General features: G+C 34.0%; 2 protein-coding genes across 2 annotated transcripts; both read left to right on the top strand.

Annotated features, from left to right (window-relative positions):
* The first annotated feature begins 854 nt into the window (after positions 1-854).
* On the top strand, positions 855-6,416 carry LOC132030442 (phospholipase D beta 1-like). Its single transcript, XM_059420076.1, is given in 13 exon segments — positions 855-1,403; positions 1,741-2,133; positions 2,885-2,996; positions 3,225-3,424; positions 3,622-3,829; positions 3,832-3,909; positions 3,912-3,937; positions 4,033-4,180; positions 4,320-4,349; positions 4,352-4,476; positions 4,652-4,825; positions 4,926-5,123; positions 6,004-6,416. Coding segments are annotated over 13 exon segments (2,535 nt in total). The 3' UTR covers positions 6,298-6,416.
* An 8,806-nt stretch (positions 6,417-15,222) lies between these two features.
* LOC132030443 (bifunctional dTDP-4-dehydrorhamnose 3,5-epimerase/dTDP-4-dehydrorhamnose reductase) lies at positions 15,223-17,745 on the top strand. Its single transcript, XM_059420077.1, has 2 exons — positions 15,223-15,778; positions 17,053-17,745. Exons 1-2 carry the CDS (start codon positions 15,326-15,328, stop codon positions 17,503-17,505), a joined length of 906 nt encoding a protein of 301 aa, XP_059276060.1. The 5' UTR covers positions 15,223-15,325; the 3' UTR covers positions 17,506-17,745.
* The last annotated feature ends 981 nt before the right edge of the window (positions 17,746-18,726 follow it).

Below are 18,726 nucleotides of genomic sequence, written 5' to 3' on the forward strand. Positions count from 1 at the left end.
AATGTTTTCAATTCAAAACAAAGATGTCTATTTCATTCAACATTGTTCATTGTTGTTATGGTCTCTACCCTTATTAATTAACCATAATTAAACATACGTGATTTGCCCATGGCACAAAGATCTTGTGTATACGTATACATGGCCGAGGCCATCGATCGACGCACTACTAGGCCGAGGCCATAGCGTGCATTTATTATTGGGCCGAGGCCCCACATATACAAACACAGATAACACAGATGATTCGTATACGTAGGAAGGAGTATTCATATCTCTACTACCCTCGCACTATTACGATTCTGATTATCGGTCAGCTTCGGCATTTTATTGCTTCGGTTGCGTTACATACCAAGACAATTCAAATGTGCCGATGTCCCTTTTTATTGTTGGGGGGCTCGCATCTCGCGATGCAGCAACGATATACGGTTGACGACTCGACCTATTTAGGAGTGCACGTATCGCCCATCGCGAGCCCCAAATTCCTTCGGGCATCGTCGCCTATCCAGCTATTATTTACGCTCCACACCTCTATTATTCGCATTCTTGAGGCTTCATAGGCACGCTCGATACAATCGATATTTGCTATGTTAGTCTTGTTGATATTATATTCGCTTGTTTTGGTTTAGCCATGTTGGCTACTTTCGATATTTTCGTATTGTCTAAGTATTTCCGCATTATGATATTTCGCCGACTTTTAGTTAATCAAGATGTGTTAGTTTTATTTTATAAGTCGGTTATGTTTTGGTATCACATGTTGATTCAAATTTTACGACGCATTGGTTCGCTCGGTCACATGCGGTCGTGCACCGGTGCCGTGTTACGTCCGAGCCTGTGTTCGGGGCGTGGCTTCGGTTTCTATGGCTCAATTGTCCTATTCTGATTCTATGTCTTCACAACATGGGGTCCAGGTTGTCCCTTTTAAGACATCTACAGGATCACTTAGGGTGTTGTTGTTGCATGGAAACTTAGATATTTGGGTGAGGGAAGCCAATAATTTGCCAAACAAGGATTTATTTCATAAGAGATTGGATAACTTGCTGGGAGGATTGGCAAAACTTGGGAGTAAAAGAGAAGGATCAACAAAGATTACCAGTGATCCTTATGTCGCAGTTTCAGTATCTAATGCTGTGGTTGCTAGAACATATGTGATTACCAATAGCGAAAATCCGGTCTGGATGCAACACTTTTTTGTACCAGTTGCACATTATGCATCTGAAGTGCACTTTGTTGTTAAGGATGATGATGTTGTTGGATCTCAAATTATTGGTGCTGTTGGAATTCCTGTGGAACAGCTATGTTCTGGTGAACTGATTGAGGGAACATTTCCAGTTCTCAACAGTAGTGGAAAGCCTTGTAAAGAGGGAGCTGTCCTTACTCTATCAATTCAATTCACTCCAATGGAGAAGGTACTGTTATTGTTTGCCCTGAATTTCCTACCTTATTTGAATTCTGTCGTAGTTGTATTTCACTTCAAAAAGGAAAACTTAACCTTTTTTGGAGGAAAGGGCTTTGGAATTCTATAATTGAAGATATTTCGTTCCCACAATAACATAATAGCATCCAACATGTAGTACTTTAGGATTATAGAGTTTTGTTTAGGGGATATTAGTTTTTTCATATGTAGGTTCATTGACCAAACAATATTAAGTATTATGCACTCTTTTAGTATACTTGATTTGTCGTCATTCATGGTTTTGCATTTGTTAGCTTCCGCATGATGCCTGATTATTTCGATCCCAACAGGTATCCCTTTACCATGGCGGTGTGGGAGGAGATCACGAGTATCAGGGCGTGCCAGGGACTTACTTCCCTCTTAGAAGAGGCGGCAAAGTAACACTTTATCAGGATGCTCATGTTCCTGATGGAAGCCTTCCGAATTTGTGGCTTGGAAATGGAGTTCAGTATCAGCATGGACAGTGCTGGCAGGATATATTTGATGCAATCAATCAGGCTCGACGATTGATTTACATTACAGGATGGTCTGTGTACCACCTAGTTACACTTGTTAGGGATAATGACAATGCTGAGAAGAGCATATTGGGGGAAATTCTCAAGAGGAAATCCCAGGAGGGTGTGAGAGTATTGCTGCTCATATGGGATGATCCTACTTCTAAGAGCATTTTGGGATACAAAACTGTAAGTACTGTAAGGCCTAGGGACAGTTTTCTGTTCTTTTTCCTTACAAGATATCATATCTCTTAACTTTGCTTTCTTTGAGCAATAACGGGTCATTTGGTTGCTGGTTAGAGTTATGTAAGGATTAGTTATGCAGGGTTTAGTTATTCCATGTTCTACCCTGCATAACTAATACATAGATTCCCGCATAACTTATACATGTATTAGTTATACGAGAGTTATGTAAACGGTAACCAAGCGCCGTACTTACTGTGTTGAATTTTATACATAGCAACTAAAATTTTACCAAACACGGTACTAGTTATGCTAGTTTTAGTACATGAATAATTCACTTCCTAACCAGCAACCAAACGACCCTAACAGTTAGGTAATAAAAAAAAAATTAAACTGTAGTTGAGAAACATAGATAGAACGCTTAACTCAGTCAATTGATAAAGGGGAAATCTAGAATCTTATTGCTGACTAATTTTTATCTGTGCGCCATTCAGGAATGAGCAACTAATTAGTATCATTTAACATAAATTCTACCTATATTTCTGGTTGATGATTGGCATAAACATGTGTGTCTTTTTAGCATGAAATCTTACTCTATGTACTATCAAGAATGCAAAACTAGATTGCATTATCTACCAGATAGTCATACTATTGACTCTAAGTCGGAAGCTTTATACAATGATATAAGCAGTACATATTTTTCTCTGCGAATCCAGTTCTATGAAAGAAGTCTTAATGAGTTTTTTGTGATATGTAGGAAGGAATTATGGGAACTAATGATGAAGAAACTCGTCGCTATTTTAAGCATTCTTCAGTGCACGTGCTACTTTGTCCTCGTTCTGCTGAAAAGGACACAGCTGGGCCAAAAACAGGTTCTTTTCTGACATATGACTTATGCATACAGTATTTAGTTACCATTTCTGAAATTCTTGTATTCCCAACCATTTCATTTTAGCAACTGCTGTACTTGGACTGAGATTTCTTTAGAATGAGTATATTCGCTGATGTAGCTTCTTATTCTTCCCTGAATATTTATTTCTGAAGTACTTATCACTCCTGAGATTGTTTTAGGTACTGAGCCACTTTTGATTTTTGTCAACAGGAAACTGAAACAATATACACACATCATCAGAAAACTGTGATAGTGGATGCAGATGCTGGTAATTACCAGAGAAAGATTATGGCTTTCGTTGGTGGACTTGATTTGTGCAAAGGGCGTTATGATGCTCCACAACACCCTATCTTCAAAACGTTGCAAAGTGTGCACAAAGATGACTTTCATCAGCCTAACTACACGGTAATATTTGAATATTATGTCTGTGATGTATTACTTTTGACTTAACTTTCTGTTTGTGTGACTAATTAAGTTGCAAACTTAATCAGTCAAGTCATAAATTTAGGCACTTGGTAGGCTAGTTTCTTACAAACAATTGAAATTTGACCTTTGTCGTACTGATCTGTTTGTTACGTATATCTTTTCTTGAACTTCGGCAGGGCCCTACTACTGGTTGTCCCAGAGAACCTTGGCATGATTTGCATAGTCGGATCGAGGGGCCCGCTGCATATGATGTCCTAACTAACTTTGAGGAGCGCTGGTTGAAGGCGTCAAAGCGCCATGGACTTCAAAAAATGAAAGCTTCACATGACGATGCATTACTCAAACTTGACAGGATTCCCGATATTTTGGGAATAGCTGATGTCCCTTGCCAAGAGAAGATGATGCAGATACGTGGCACACGCAGATTTTCCGGTCGATTGACTCCAACTCTGTTAAAGGCTTCCCAAAGATCCCAAAGAAGCCACTAACAAGGCAAGATTTTTGCTTCTAAACGTTTCAATTCTATAAAACACATGCTATCTATATGCCGTAAGGTAACCAATGTGTTGATTTCTTTGCTTTAACAGAACTTAGTATGTGGTAAGAATGTGCTGATAGACATGAGCATACATTCTGCCTATGTAAAGGCAATTCGAGCTGCCCAGCATTTCATCTACATCGAGAACCAGTACTTCCTAGGGTCTTCTTATAATTGGAGTAACTACCAAAATTTAGGTGAGGACTCTAAAATACTCTAATTTAAGGGGAAACAAATTTCTTATTCTCTTAATGTATTATGAATCAATTTGTCTTGAAGATTTCCCACGTGAGAATTACTATATAATGATTGTGTGAATCTTCTTTCTATCTCTAGGTGCAAATAACTTGATACCAATGGAAATTGCTCTAAAATCGCCAACAAAATACGAGCAAATGAGAGGTTTGCTGCATATATAGTTCTTCCTATGTGGCCAGAGGGTGTTCCAACAAGTACTGCTACTCAGAGAATACTCTTTGGCAGGTATATTTTAGTCCACCGTTTCAGTGACATAGTCTTCGTCATACAAAATGTGATTATAGTAATCTGATATGATTTAGTGATTTTATTTAGTTTATTTTGGGCCTAATTGCCTGTTATTGTTCAGATTTTGCTGCATATTTTATGCATGTTGCATCTTCATAACCAATATTGTTTGTATTTTGCAGCACAATACCATGCAGATGATGTATGAGACAATTTACAAAGCTTTAGTAGAAGTAGGACTGGAAAACACATATGAACCCCAGGACTATTTGATTTTTTTCTGCCTTGGCAATCGTGAGGTTCCGGAAAATGGAATCACCACAGTTGCCAAAAGTTCGAAGCCAAGTACACCTCAGGTAATCGACTGTTCCTCTGACTAAGCTAGCTTGTTTTCATCATTCTCCAATAATTATCAGTCTCTGATCTTTGTTATAAATGTAATTCTTCCTTATTCAGGAACTCACTCAGAAAAGTCGACGGTTTATGATATATGTCCATTCAAAAGGAATGATAGTGGATGATGAGTATGTCATATTGGGATCTGCAAATATCAATCAACGTTCTCTTGAAGGCTCCAGAGATACTGAAATCGCAATGGGTGCATATCAGCCTCATCAGACATGGGCAATCAAACACTCTAACCCACACGCGCAGGTAAATTTTAAGTAAATAGCTGTTACAATTGCGATGGGCGCATATCTGCTTCATCATGCATTGTCCTTTATGTTTGAGGATAGGTTCAAAATAGTCTCTTAAGTATGCACTGATCAGTTTTGGTCCTTTTAAGTTTGCCAAAAGTTAAACACTTTCAATTTCCGTCAAATATTTAACAATTTATGTTCGTTAAATTGTTTCCTTGAGCGAGGTTTATTGGAAACAACCTCTCTACTCAAGGTAGGGGTAAGATTTTGCTTACACTCTACTCTCACAGTAACCCACTTTGTGGGATTACGTTATGTTGTTGTTGTTCGTTAGATTTGATGGAAAACGAAAGGGAAAAGAAGATTTAACGATAAATAACACGAAAGTACCATCAAATCTTAAAATAAGCATCACAAAAAACTGCATTAGACACCAAAAAGACATTCAAAATAGCATAAATTACACCTCAAAAAGTTGCACCAAGTTCCAGAAATAAATCAAAAATTGTACCTCTAAATGTGAGTTACCGCTTATTTCCAGTTTCAGACAAAAAGGAAGTTCAATTTTGATCTGAATCTCATCCTTCTGATAATTGAACACCTTTACTTTTCATTAATCCCGTCAAATTTAACAGACATAGTTGGTAAATATGACAGTGACTAAAAGTGCTAACTTTTGGCAAACTTAAAGGATGAAAATTGTTCAGTGAATACATAAGAAACTATTTTGGACCTACTCTTAAACATAAGGGACCATTTTTATTATTTTCTCCTTTTCATTACCCTTTGAAACGTTTCCTGTACTGCAGTGCATTTCTCCTTTTAACTTTTAATGTATTTCATTCCAAGAAGCTATATTGTGTGACTCAGTTGCTATTTCATCTCGACTGCAGATATACGGCTATAGGATGTCTCTGTGGGCAGAGCACACGGGAACACTGGAGCAATGTTTTGAGCATCCAGAGAGTCTTGAATGTGTGAGACGGATAAGAGTATTTGGTGAACACAACTGGCTACAATATGCAGCTGATGAAGTAACTGAAATGAGAGGCCACCTTCTAAAGTATCCTGTTGAAGTTGATCGAACGGGTAAAGTCAATTCCCTTCCTGGCTGTGAAACTTTTCCCGACATTGGAGGGAACATAATAGGTACATTCACCGGTGTGCAAGAAAATCTCACCATATGATCTAGGGGATTCTGCCTAGTCTAGCTTTTGAAAAATTTCAAGAATCCTCATTCTGCAGGCCTGAGATTATTCGTTTATATTGTTTCTTGCACCATTATGCACTGGTTTGTTTTCCTGTCCGTTGTTTGCCTAATGTTGGTTGTGCAGACTAGAATGAAAAAGTTGCTTTTGTATTTTGATGATTTTGACTCGATAGCAGTTGGAAAAAAAAAATATTGTGATCGATTGAAGTATTTAGTAGTATCTCATCGATAGAGCAGTTTTTCCCCCACTTCAATGGAGTAGCTTTAATATCCTACAGGTACAAGATAAGATTTTGCCATGGGTATCCAACTCTTCAAATTTTTCACGCTTTATTCCTTGCCAGATGTGTTAAAAGGCCCAAATGCATATCTTGAGTGCACATTTTGATGTCAGAAGTTTCATGATGGCCGTCTTTGCAGTTGAGGCTCCAACTTCTCCAGTGATTGATGAAGTCAATGACCGGCTCGTATTTCCATTTGCAGGTTTTAATATATCCTCATCTTAAAACATGGGTAGACTTATTTTCATAAAGTCACAGAGATATTGTTTAAACAAACTGTGAATCCGATCCATCAGAAAAAAAATTACTATATGGCTTTAGAAAAGTACATCTGCTAAAAAAAATGAGTAGACTTTTAAAGTCACGTAGCATTTTTTTAGTTAAAAAATAACCTAAATAATTTTTTTTTTAAATCTCATCAGTGAAAAAAGTATATTTGCACCATTTTGTAACGGCAGAGATATATATACACCACTTTTGTAACGAGGGGTATATATGCTCTAAATCGCAAAGTTAAGAGTTATATTTGCACCTTTGCCCTATATCCGATAATGCAAGATTCGATTTTCACTATGTTATTCTCCTACACTTCTCCTTTTTCTCGTCCTGTCCCTCAGAGTGGCGGAGCTTCAAGACGACCTATGGGTTCGACAAAATTCATTAGCTTTGTGTTTAAATTATTTATTTTTGTTTTTTTTTAAATTAAAAAAAATCACCTAATATGCATAAATAATTTATTCAAAACTTAGTAATTTTTTTTTAAGGAATTCATAATTCGTACCCTTAAAATTCTAGCTCCGCATCTGGTCCCACACACCAAAAATACTTAAAGAAACATTATTTGAACTAGTTTTCTTTAATTTAAGCTTGGAGATTTTGATTTGAAGAAATAGTTTTGTAAAATTGTTGCAAGACTTGAAATAATAGTCATGTGTTATTAGTTGGTATGTTCAGGACAAATTTCTTTCAAGAATAAAAATTCAGGTTTTTTTAATAAGTAAAATTCAGAGTTGGCATGGTGCATTTAATTACCACCTTTTGACAACTGTTAATTCATGATGTGTTTAGTCCACCCAAAAACAAAAACCAAAGAACAAGCATATGTTTTAAAAATGCACGGCTTGTGATTGGATGAAACAAGAATATGAAAGTAATTTTAATATTCCTCAAACAATGGGATCTTTGGAGATCTGTGCAATAATATATAAAAACCAGCTGTTTCAAAATTCATGAAATAAAATATACGAGTTCTTTTTAAATATTATAGGAGTATTAATTAGCCAAAATAAGAAGAAACGGTATAATTTGGTTAAAGAAGTGTACAGTATATATATATATATATATATATATATATATGTATGTATTTGTGCAACACTTATTGGTTTGGTATAATTTGAAAGAAAAAGAAAAAATAAATATTTCATAATTTGTTAAGTTTAGAAATGATTTCAACCCAAAAAAATAAAAAGGGAAAACATCGAAGATGAATTTTTTTTTTCTTTTTCCAAAAGTAAATTAACTGAACATTCTATTCATCTTTTAAATAAAAGTTGAGAAAGGATTCATGTCCTAGTAAAGATAAGGAAGACAACAAATTTCGATATTTGTAACTTTTTACATACTAATTTAATAGAACATAAAGGAAGCTAAAAAGATGACATTGACATACTTCCAGCAGTAATATACAAAATTTCCAAGTCACCCTTCATAGTTTTCTCAGAAATGCAAACATCTTCCTTTACGTGTAATTTTGAAAAATGACGTTAACCACCGACAATAATTAACTACTTTATTAGGGAAAAATATAATAATCATCTTATTTTCTGAGTACCCTTTTCAAATTTTATACAATTCTCAATTATAATTTAAGATAAAAGTTAGATTTATGTCTCAAAATTAAATAGTGATGCCACAGGCTCAAAAGAAAGAGTTTACTTCTATGGATTTGCGGCATAATTGATTTTTAGTATCAGTTTGTTTGACTTTTCATCTTTCTAATTTGGTTACCTTTTCTCTTTTTAATTTCTTTTATTTCGCATTGATCTTTATGAGCCTGCTAAAATGATTACCTAACCGGCGGTCACACTCTGATAATTCGTGGTAACCAAACACATTTTAGTTTTTATTTCATTTTATAAAGTACCTCTCAAATTTTTTCTTTAATGTGAGATTTTTTCAACACCTAAAGTATCTTAGTCTGAATAAGATTAGGATTCTAAAGTAGGAAGAAAGCTTCATTATAAATTCATATTAAAAGGTAAATGAAAACAATTAACACGAAAAATTAAAAGTCAAATTGGTCATTTTGGGTTAAAACTTAAAATCGATGAAAAACCATACTAATTTGCGTTTGCACTGTATGCAATTCACTAAAAGATAAAACGCTCTTTATTAAGAGATTTTTTCTTTGAGACTCAAATCCAAAATTATACTTTTTAAATCTTTAATCATTTCAGTTCCTCTATTGTATTGGTACTGTTTGATTAGTTTTTAATAATTTATTTTAAAATGTGATGTAAGAGTCGCAATGTTATTAGGATACCTCATCGTTACGCGTAAGATAATAATAATTTTTATTATAACACATAAAATATAAATTACGTATTGTTTATATGTTCGTTGAGTTCAATTTTTTACTATAACAGCTTGTATAGGTAAATAGTCAAGCATGATTATAATTTACATGATAAAAGTTGCATTAATAGAAGTTGTGTACCCCCAAATCACAGATAAATATTTCTATCTTAGAACGATTTTGAGTTGCTAAACGAAAAGTTATAATTCAAAAGAATTTATATTTAATACATTACTCAAATATCACAATTTTTTATTTTTTATTTTTTTGTTGAAAAAAGGAAAAAAGTCTACTTCGGACCTAGAGGTAATAGTACACAAATATATTGTCTCATTTCGTATGTCCATCACTTTTTAAGAACTTGAGCTCATGTATCACCTACGCATCCTTGTCTAAATAAATACATCACAACACCCCATCCCCATCCCCCTCCCCCCCCCCAAAACATCTCTCGGTGACTACTTCCGTTGGTCTTTTATATTTTGTCTGCAACTCTCTTTATTTGAACAAAATACCTTTGAGTCAGCTTCACCACGAACGTAATTAATTAATCTCCCTTTTTCTTTTCAATTAGGTGACTGCCACCCTTTGTTTTTTGTTTAAGGCCACTCATTCTACCTACCAAAGTCTTTCACTTCTCAAGGATGACCCAGTAAAATGTATGACTAAATTTTAATAGAGATCATGCAAATTTTTAATAGAATTGTTATATGTATATTTACATATATGTAGAAAAATTAATGTCTCTATTTAATCATAATTATTTGTAGTTTAGTATTCTTACAAGATATAAATTTTTTAACTTCACATACTAGTATTGTTATTTATATTGATCAGGTTTAATTCAAACTAATAAGATGTAAGCCATGTGTTTGCATTAATTATTTTAGATCTTGTTGTAAATATTTTGGCTACTAATATGAAGATTTGAGTAGTTTAATTCAAAACTCTAGTATATTTATCATTTTGTTAAAAAGTAGTCAGACTTTCTTTCTTTCTCTTTCAATAACAATGATTTTTTAAATTTAATATTGTTTAAATAAAAATGAATTATAAAATTCATTATTTAAATTTCTTGGGGCCTTAAAATTGTTTTGGGGAGGGGGGACGGGGGGGTGGGGGGATGGGGATGTGTTCTAAGACAAAAGGCTTTAGTAGCCTCTCCTTTGACTCGCCCCTGCCGCTCTCCCGCCATAGCAATTGCAATGTTTAATTGGCAGTATTAGATAAAATTCGTATTAACTTATTACATATAAATTTATATATTATTCTATATAATTTAAAATAGAAAATAAAAGATGTTCGTTGATAAAATGGAGATTATATTATATTTTTCATAAAAATATTTTTCAAATAAATAAATTATGCATAACAATTTTTTCATTATTAATTATCATATAGCCATTCATTCATCATTTTTATTTGTTTTAATAATCATGGTACGTTAAGATCGGTCTGCGCACATCTCAACTAATTTCACGATGTGCCTGCTACTTCCCATCAGCACAAGCATTTGAATTTGAAATTTCATGATTCTCAACACACTTCACTAACCCCTAGACACACCTTAGATGTCATCCTTGTTAATTACTACATAAGCGGTCCTTGTATTATAATTTCTTCGTCCCAATTTATGTGACACTTTTCATTCTCTCGAGATTCAAACAATGTAAATTTTGACCAACATTTATAATGTGTTTTTTCATCTTATTAACATGATAAAAATTGCAACTTATAATACTTTCGTAGAATCTTTTAATATCTAATTTTAAGTTGATCTAATATAATTTAACCTTAAATATTAGTCAAATTGACTCTTGAAAAGCTCAAAGTATCACGTAAATTGGACATAAGAGTAGAGAAAATGGCCAAAAGACAACCCCCCCCCCCCCGGTGTGCGCAATCTATTACCAACTACACACTTATTACTTGTGGGAGTCCTGATTTTTTTAGTGTAGAGTGCTATAGGTAATAAAAAGTTTAGAGCCTTTGTTCAGTATTATAAATGCAGGGGCTAGATCTTATCCAACGACTCCTCTTTCTTGGTTTGCTGTGGATGAATACATAGTTTTATTAACTGACTATGGAAATGAAAACTATGAACATTTTCATCGATGCTCCTTATAGCTGTGTCTTTTATCTTGTGCAGATTAATCGAGACATGCTCAGTCCGATCAATACTTTCTGCCGCACTTATCTGCTGTTGGAAATTAAAATTTTAAAATTAAAGGACAAACAAGTTTCTCCGTTTCACTTCTGAGCAGAACATATTGTAACAATCTTTACAGATTCATCTACAATTTATAATTAATAATGAAAACAATATAACTTTGGTCATGACACTAATAAAACAATATAACTCTATTCACGCTGAGCTCCGACAATCCTTACTAGTTACTCCCACATGATAGATCGAAATTAGAAAATGAACTGATCAGCACAAATGATGAAGCAAGCAGTTTTCTTTTTTCGGTAAAAAGGAAGACTAAGGTCACACTGACCTACTTCCACCTGTAATAATCATACAAAATTACCCCTTTTTTTAATTATTTTTTCAGAAATGCAAACATCTTCCCTTACGTATAACTTTGCAAAATGACGTTAACAGACAATAGTTAACTACTTTCATTGGATAGAACATAGTAATTCATCTTATTTTTTTGAGTTTTGATTTCGAAGTTCATATTTTCAATTTAATATAAAATTAGACTTACGTTTCAAAATTTAATAGTTACGCCGTAGGTTCTAAAGGAAGAGTTATTATAGAATTTTGGAGAGAGAAAAATGCAATAATAGACGTGTGGCATCCAATATATGTTTGGTCACGTCCGTTTTTCAGAAAGAATTAGTTTGTTTGACTTTTCATCTTTCGAATTTGGACCCTTTACCTTTTTTTATTTGGTTTATTTCTCATTGATCTTTATGAGCCTTCTAAAATGATTGTCTAATTGGCGGTCACACTCTTTGATAATTCTTGCTAACCAACTACATTTTAGTTTTTATTTTATTTTATAAAAGTTCCTCTGAGATCGTCTTCAAATTATCTCTAATGTGTGGATTTTGTTAATTCCTAAGGTTGTATCTTAGTTTTGATAAGATTAGGATTCTAAAGTAATAACAAATCAAATTGAATAACCAGCTTCTTTATAGATTCAGATTAAAAGGTAAACTAAAACACTAAACACCGAAACTAAAAGTCGAACTTGATTTGTTTGGGTTAAAACTTATAAAAATTGAACAATACAAAGAAAAATCATTTTTATTCATTTGGTATTCGAAACTTATTGCCCATGCTACCCTGCATTTGCATCGTGTGCCATTCACTAGAAGATAAGACACTCTGTATTAAGAGTTTCTATCTTCAAGACTCGAACTCAAACTTAAACTTTTAAAAACCGTTTCAATTATTACAGTTTTCCTTTTGTCTTGGTATGGCTTAGTTGGTTTTTGATAATTTATTTTTATGCAAGAATTGCACTGTTGTTAAAATGTCATTTTTACGTGTAGCAAAGTAATATATAACATATTATGCACTTTCAAATAAATAATAAATACTCTATATTTGAATAATCTTTGAGTTGTTAGCCGAAATTTACGGTTCAAAAGATGTAAAAGCTGAAAAAAAGAAGGACAACTTACACAAATGACTACACTTTGAGTTTTTTTTTTTTGGTATAGCTATACTTTTGCTAATTACATTTCGTAGTTACAGTAACGTGTATTCAGATTCGGCTGTATTCAATTTGGTAGTATTCATTCGTAACAACTTTTACACTGTATTCAACTTATTGTATTTAAATTCGGTTGTATTCAAACAACATAAATGCAAGGATATTTAGTTGTATTCAAAATTCACTGTATTCATTTGTATACAAAAAAATCTCCTTCGAAATACAAGCGAAAAATATATAAAGAAACACTTTATTTTACACTAAAAAAAATAACGAATACACTGAAATACACTCAGATTTGAGATACAATAAAAAAATACACTCAGATTTGAGATACAAGAAAAAAATTACACTCAAATTTGAGATACAAGAAATAAAATACATTTAGATCTTAAAATACACCGCCATCGCCGGCAACGGCGCCGTCATCCAGTAAGGATCCAACTAGAAACCATTTTTTTCTATGTATTCAACACAAAACAAATACATCTCCAGCAACAATAATTATAAATACTCAGATCTGAGAAATACAATTCAGGTCTGAGCAAATACACTCAGATCCGGCAACATCGCCGTGGTCCGGCGTCAACTATTTCTTTCCCACCGGCGTCAACGACGAAGTCTGCCATCACGATCAATCTTGAGTCTAAAGAATTTCGGTTGCAGATCTGATAAATACACTCGATCGGAGATGCCGGAGAAGATGACCGGCGGCGACTGGCCGACGGAGAAGAGAGAGTGAAAAAAGAGAGAGAGTTGAGGGAGAAGAGAGAGCGGGGGTTGAGGGAAAAGATTGATACAATGGAATAAGAGAAGATGAGTTTCGAATTCCTTTTTAATTGAAATACAACATTTTGTAATTGAAATACGTTACTAATTTAACTATCTCTTAGATGTAATTAAACTAAAGTATAGTTTAAAAAAAAAAAAAAAAAAAAAAAAGAGAGAGAAAATCTACTAGGGCCTTACTGTGTACACAAAATATATTGTCCCATTGTACGTCGTCATTTCCAAATAGACTTGTGGTCATGTCTCACCCACACATCCTTGTCCAAATAAAGACATCAACTCACCCTACCCCCACGCCCCCACCCACGTCGTATCCAAATTCTTCCTCGGTGACTGCCTAGCCTTTTTATTTGATCCAATCTTGGTCTTTGTTTTTTCCTTACGTACACCCATTGGACTACATGCCAAAAAATTTCACTGCACGGCTAACTATAGCAATATTTGATAGGCGGTAGTTTGTATTGAGTTACGTTACAATTATACTTATACTATTATAAAAACATATTATGGATAATATCGAGATTATATTATTTGAAGACAGAAATATCTTTTTAAAGTAAGCAGATTCATGTATTAATTACTATCATATAACCATTATTATTTTTTAATAATTGCAGTGTTTAAACTAATTTGGGTATAAATTGATTAATTCTACTGAATTTGAATATGAAATTTCATGGTATTTAACCCACTTCATTAATTATTAGGTCAAACACTTAAATGTCATTATTATTAATCACGACATAAACAATCCTCGTATTATCGTTCCTATATAACTAGTAAATGAACCAAACGACTCCCTTGTATTATATAAAACATATAATACTGTAATATGCATATATGTTGTTATTGTATGCTCATGTACTATTATATATTCTAACTTCATTACATAGAATAGGTTTTAAAATATGCTCACTCTTCATGTTGTTTCAACTTGTGTGACACTTCTCATTTTTTGAGGTTCAAACTACATGAACTTTGACCAGTATTTTTAAAATGCACCTTTTCATCAAATTGACACAAGAAGAATTATAATTATAATAATATACGTATAGCTTTTAAATATTTTAGTTTTAAAATATTAAGTGAAGGTAATTCAATTTAGCTTCGAAGATTAGTTAATTTGATTCTTGATAACGAAAAATGTCACATAAATTGCGACAACAAATAACAAAAACATATCCAATGTATTTCCACAAGTGAGATCTAGAGAAGTAGAAAAGCTATTTTCGATAAATTGAGACAGATGGAGTAATATATATACACAAAAATAAGTATACAGTCTAAATTCATCTTTTATCTGCTTTTTCTTGTTTATAGTTAAAATACTTCCTCCGTTCACTTTTACTTGTCTATTACATATGACTGAAAATAAGGATGTGTCGGAAACGGAAAGGGGAAATGGGAGAGGAGATTACAACGTAGGGATTCGAACCCTTACCAACAAGGTGAAAGTTCAGATAGCCAATCAACTAAACTACCGGATCCTTATGAATAGTTAATATGTTTATGACATATGACTGAAATTTTAGATCTGTCTATGCTTCATCCATCCACCTGTAAGGTGTATATATATAAATACTCCATATTCGCACCTTCCTTTATTCCTTTTTCGAAACACCATAGTAATATTTCTCTTTCTACTTTCTATTTCAAGATTCACTCTTCTCTCTACCACTTTCCATTATTATGGGTTTCCCATCAAACGGTTCATCACAAGACAAACCATTCAAGTTCTTGATCTATGGTCGAACCGGTTGGATTGGTGGTTTACTTGGTAAACTCTGTGAAGCTCAAGGCATTGAATACGTATACGGGTCGGGTCGGTTAGAGAACCGGAGCTCATTAGAGTCCGACTTGGAAACCGTTAACCCGACCCATGTATTCAATGCAGCTGGTGTTACGGGTAGGCCAAATGTTGACTGGTGTGAATCCCATAAAGTGGAGACAATTAGAACTAATGTTGTCGGTACACTTACGCTTGCTGATGTTTGTAGAGAGAAAGGGTTGATCCTTATTAATTATGCTACTGGTTGTATTTTTGAATATGATTCGGGTCACCCCTTGGGGTCGGGTATCGGGTTTAAAGAAGAGGATACTCCTAATTTTACCGGATCTTTTTATTCCAAGACTAAAGCTATGGTGAGCTCACTGTTTTACATATCATATTGTCTTTATGGATCTATTAGTTGATGTGTTATATAGTGTGGATCTATGGATTAAGTAGTTTTTTTTTGTTTTTTTTTCAAAATTAATGATCTAATGTGGATCCATATGTGTGAAACCAACTTATTGGAAGTAAGCTAGTTAACACACACACACACACACACACTCACACACACACACACACACACACATATATATATATATAGATATAGCTGATTCATATAGCCGACTCAAACTAATGAGGAAACTAGATGTAGTTGTTTGCTTCTTGAATTAAGGATCTAATGCATTTACAGTGTATATATATAGTATACGTGGTACCGGTTGCTGGTGGGAGGTAGCAGATATCCTGTGGAATTAGTTGAGGTATGCGCAAGCTCGCCCAGAGAGCGCGCTTATAAAAAAAAGAGTAGTATCTCGCTTAGTCTAATCTAGAAGTAGTATAATATGAGTTGAGCTTAAATGAAGCAGTGAGGATTCATGTAGACGTACTCCAACTTGTTTGGTACTGAGGTGTTGTTGTTGTGATCTATGAGAAGTAGAAGTAGGTCTTCATTCTTTGAGTGTAGACTGTAGAGTGCTATAGGTAATAAAAAGTTTAGAGCTTTTGTTTGGTATTATAAATGCTGGGGCTAGATCCTATTTTGGGATGTGCTTATTTATTGTGATGAAGCTATTTGCTAAAATAGTGGCAGTTATTCTTGTGATTACTGATTAGATCAGAGATATCGATCTATGTCCAAGATTCGTAGTCATGCTTGTGCAAATCGATCTGAGTTTTTGAGAGGAGTGGTGGGTTAATGTAATAGGCAGAGTTGAGTTCCAAAGATAATAAAACTTGATTACGGATTTACGATAGATGCTTCAAACTGCAACCTTTCCTAGAAATAGTTCTATAATGTGGCAGTATGTGTTATTCTTCTCTTGTTTAATTCTTTCTTATTTCATTGATTCGTTCTCTGTCTTTGAGCTCCATTCAGATTGTTTTATATCTTGGTCTAAAACCTTTATTTGGCAATTCGTGGAACATTTAGATCTATGTGTTGTCCATGTTTGTGCTACTTTTTGGAAATGTTCTGTTTTAGGTAGCTTGATAACTCACCAACTATTATACCCATTTGGGCATGCTTAAATTATTTGGAGTGTGATTAAAACCTGCAACTATTATACCTACTTGGGGCATGCCTAATATTTGGAGTGCGATTAAGAACCTTGAACTATATTCTTATTCCGGCTGTTCATCATTTCAGGTGGAGGAATTGTTGAAAAACTACGACAATGTCTGTACCTTAAGAGTCAGAATGCCCATCTCCGCGGACTTGACCAACCCACGAAACTTCATCACCAAGATCACTCGATACGAGAAGGTAGTCGACATCCCAAACTCGATGACAATCTTGGATGAACTTCTCCCAATATCCCTTGAGATGGCAAAGAGAAACCTGACTGGCATATGGAACTTCACAAACCCTGGAGTTGTTAGCCATAATGAGATCCTGGAGATGTACCGTGACTATATCGACCCAAGCTTCACTTGGAAGAACTTCAACCTCGAGGAACAAGCAAAGGTCATTGTTGCTCCAAGGAGTAACAATGAGCTCGATGCTTCGAAATTGAAGAAGGAATTCCCTGAAATGAAGTCCATCAAGGAGTCCCTCATTGAGAATGTGTTCAAGCCAAATAGGAAGACAGCAGCAGCTTGAAACTAAAAAATGCTCTGATTTTTGTTTCAACTATGTTTCAGTCCTAATATTTGGGGCTGGCTTTGTCTTTTCTATCTTTGTTTTCTTATTTCTGTTTCTTTGAGAAGAAGTGAACTCCCCATCATAGGACCTGCACCTTTTCCCTGTTTCTTTTTTTCCTTTATTGTTGTATTGAATGTTGTAATGGTATTTATTTCATTATGAATAATTGAAAAATGATATGCCAATTTGATGATAGAATTGATGCAGAGAATATACTTTGTTGTTTGTCCTCTCTTTGTACAAATTAGTTACTATTATCTCATCCTACATATAGTAAATAGGAGCAAAATGTACCGGTTAATGTCGTGTAGCTAGCTTTCTTTAGTTTTTGTATTGACTAGAATGCAAGTACTTTTTACAAGTTGAATAAGTTTGACCTAACCATAACATATTACCAACCATCTTTTCTAAGTTATCATTCACGTTCAATGTAGATAATTTACCCGTTGTTTTAATTAACTTGATTGTGTCAAATATATTTAATGATGAAAAACAGAAAAGTGTTTCCATCAATTCATATCTGCAGATGCCGAACCCAGGAAACAATTCTTGGAGTTTGACCTGCCATGTTTAAACTATTGAGTTTGCAGTGGTTTTTGCTGCTTTCAAATAAACAAGATAAGGGTAAAAAGTTGCTTGTAATTGAAAAAATTTCAATTACATTTTAAACGCTAGTAAAACTTGAATTCCGAAAAGTGGCCAGCCACGAAATGGCCATTTATTTAATATCTTTGTCCAACAGCATGGCTATTTGTTTAAAATAAATGGACTTTGACCAATTATACGTTTTGCATATTTTTGGGGCATTCATTTGAGACCCATCTGGGACCACATACGACGTTTGGCGCATATAGGAACTTCAATCATAACGTGTGTGTATATATTATATACACTTAATACGAATGGTAACAATTAACAATGTAAGAATAATATCTCACATAATCATGAATTGAACCAACGCTATCTTCATAGTTTATAATTTGGTATTTGATGTTTTGACCTCTTAATAAGTAATTATACTTCAAATTATTTACCCATTATTCATAGGCCTACGAGAGTAAAAGTATAGGAGTAACACTTAACGTTGTGATTACGTAATGAGTCTCTCTTTTTTCATTTTTGCTCCAAATCAAAGTAAATTGATTTAGTCTTGCTGTTGTTGCATATCAAACTTGATGT

The sequence above is a fragment of the Lycium ferocissimum genome, chromosome 9 (assembly GCF_029784015.1).
Source record: "Lycium ferocissimum isolate CSIRO_LF1 chromosome 9, AGI_CSIRO_Lferr_CH_V1, whole genome shotgun sequence".
Taxonomy (NCBI): Eukaryota; Viridiplantae; Streptophyta; class Magnoliopsida; order Solanales; family Solanaceae; genus Lycium; species Lycium ferocissimum.

What these genes read in the sequence shown, in the direction of transcription:
- LOC132030443 (XM_059420077.1), top strand. Translation starts at nt 15,326, where the DNA reads ATGGGTTTCCCATCAAACGGTTCATCACAAGACAAACCATTCAAGTTC. An exon ending in ATTCCAAGACTAAAGCTATG is followed by an intron (nt 15,779 to 17,052) that starts GTGAGCTCACTG and finishes TCATCATTTCAG; the next exon opens with GTGGAGGAATTGTTGAAAAA.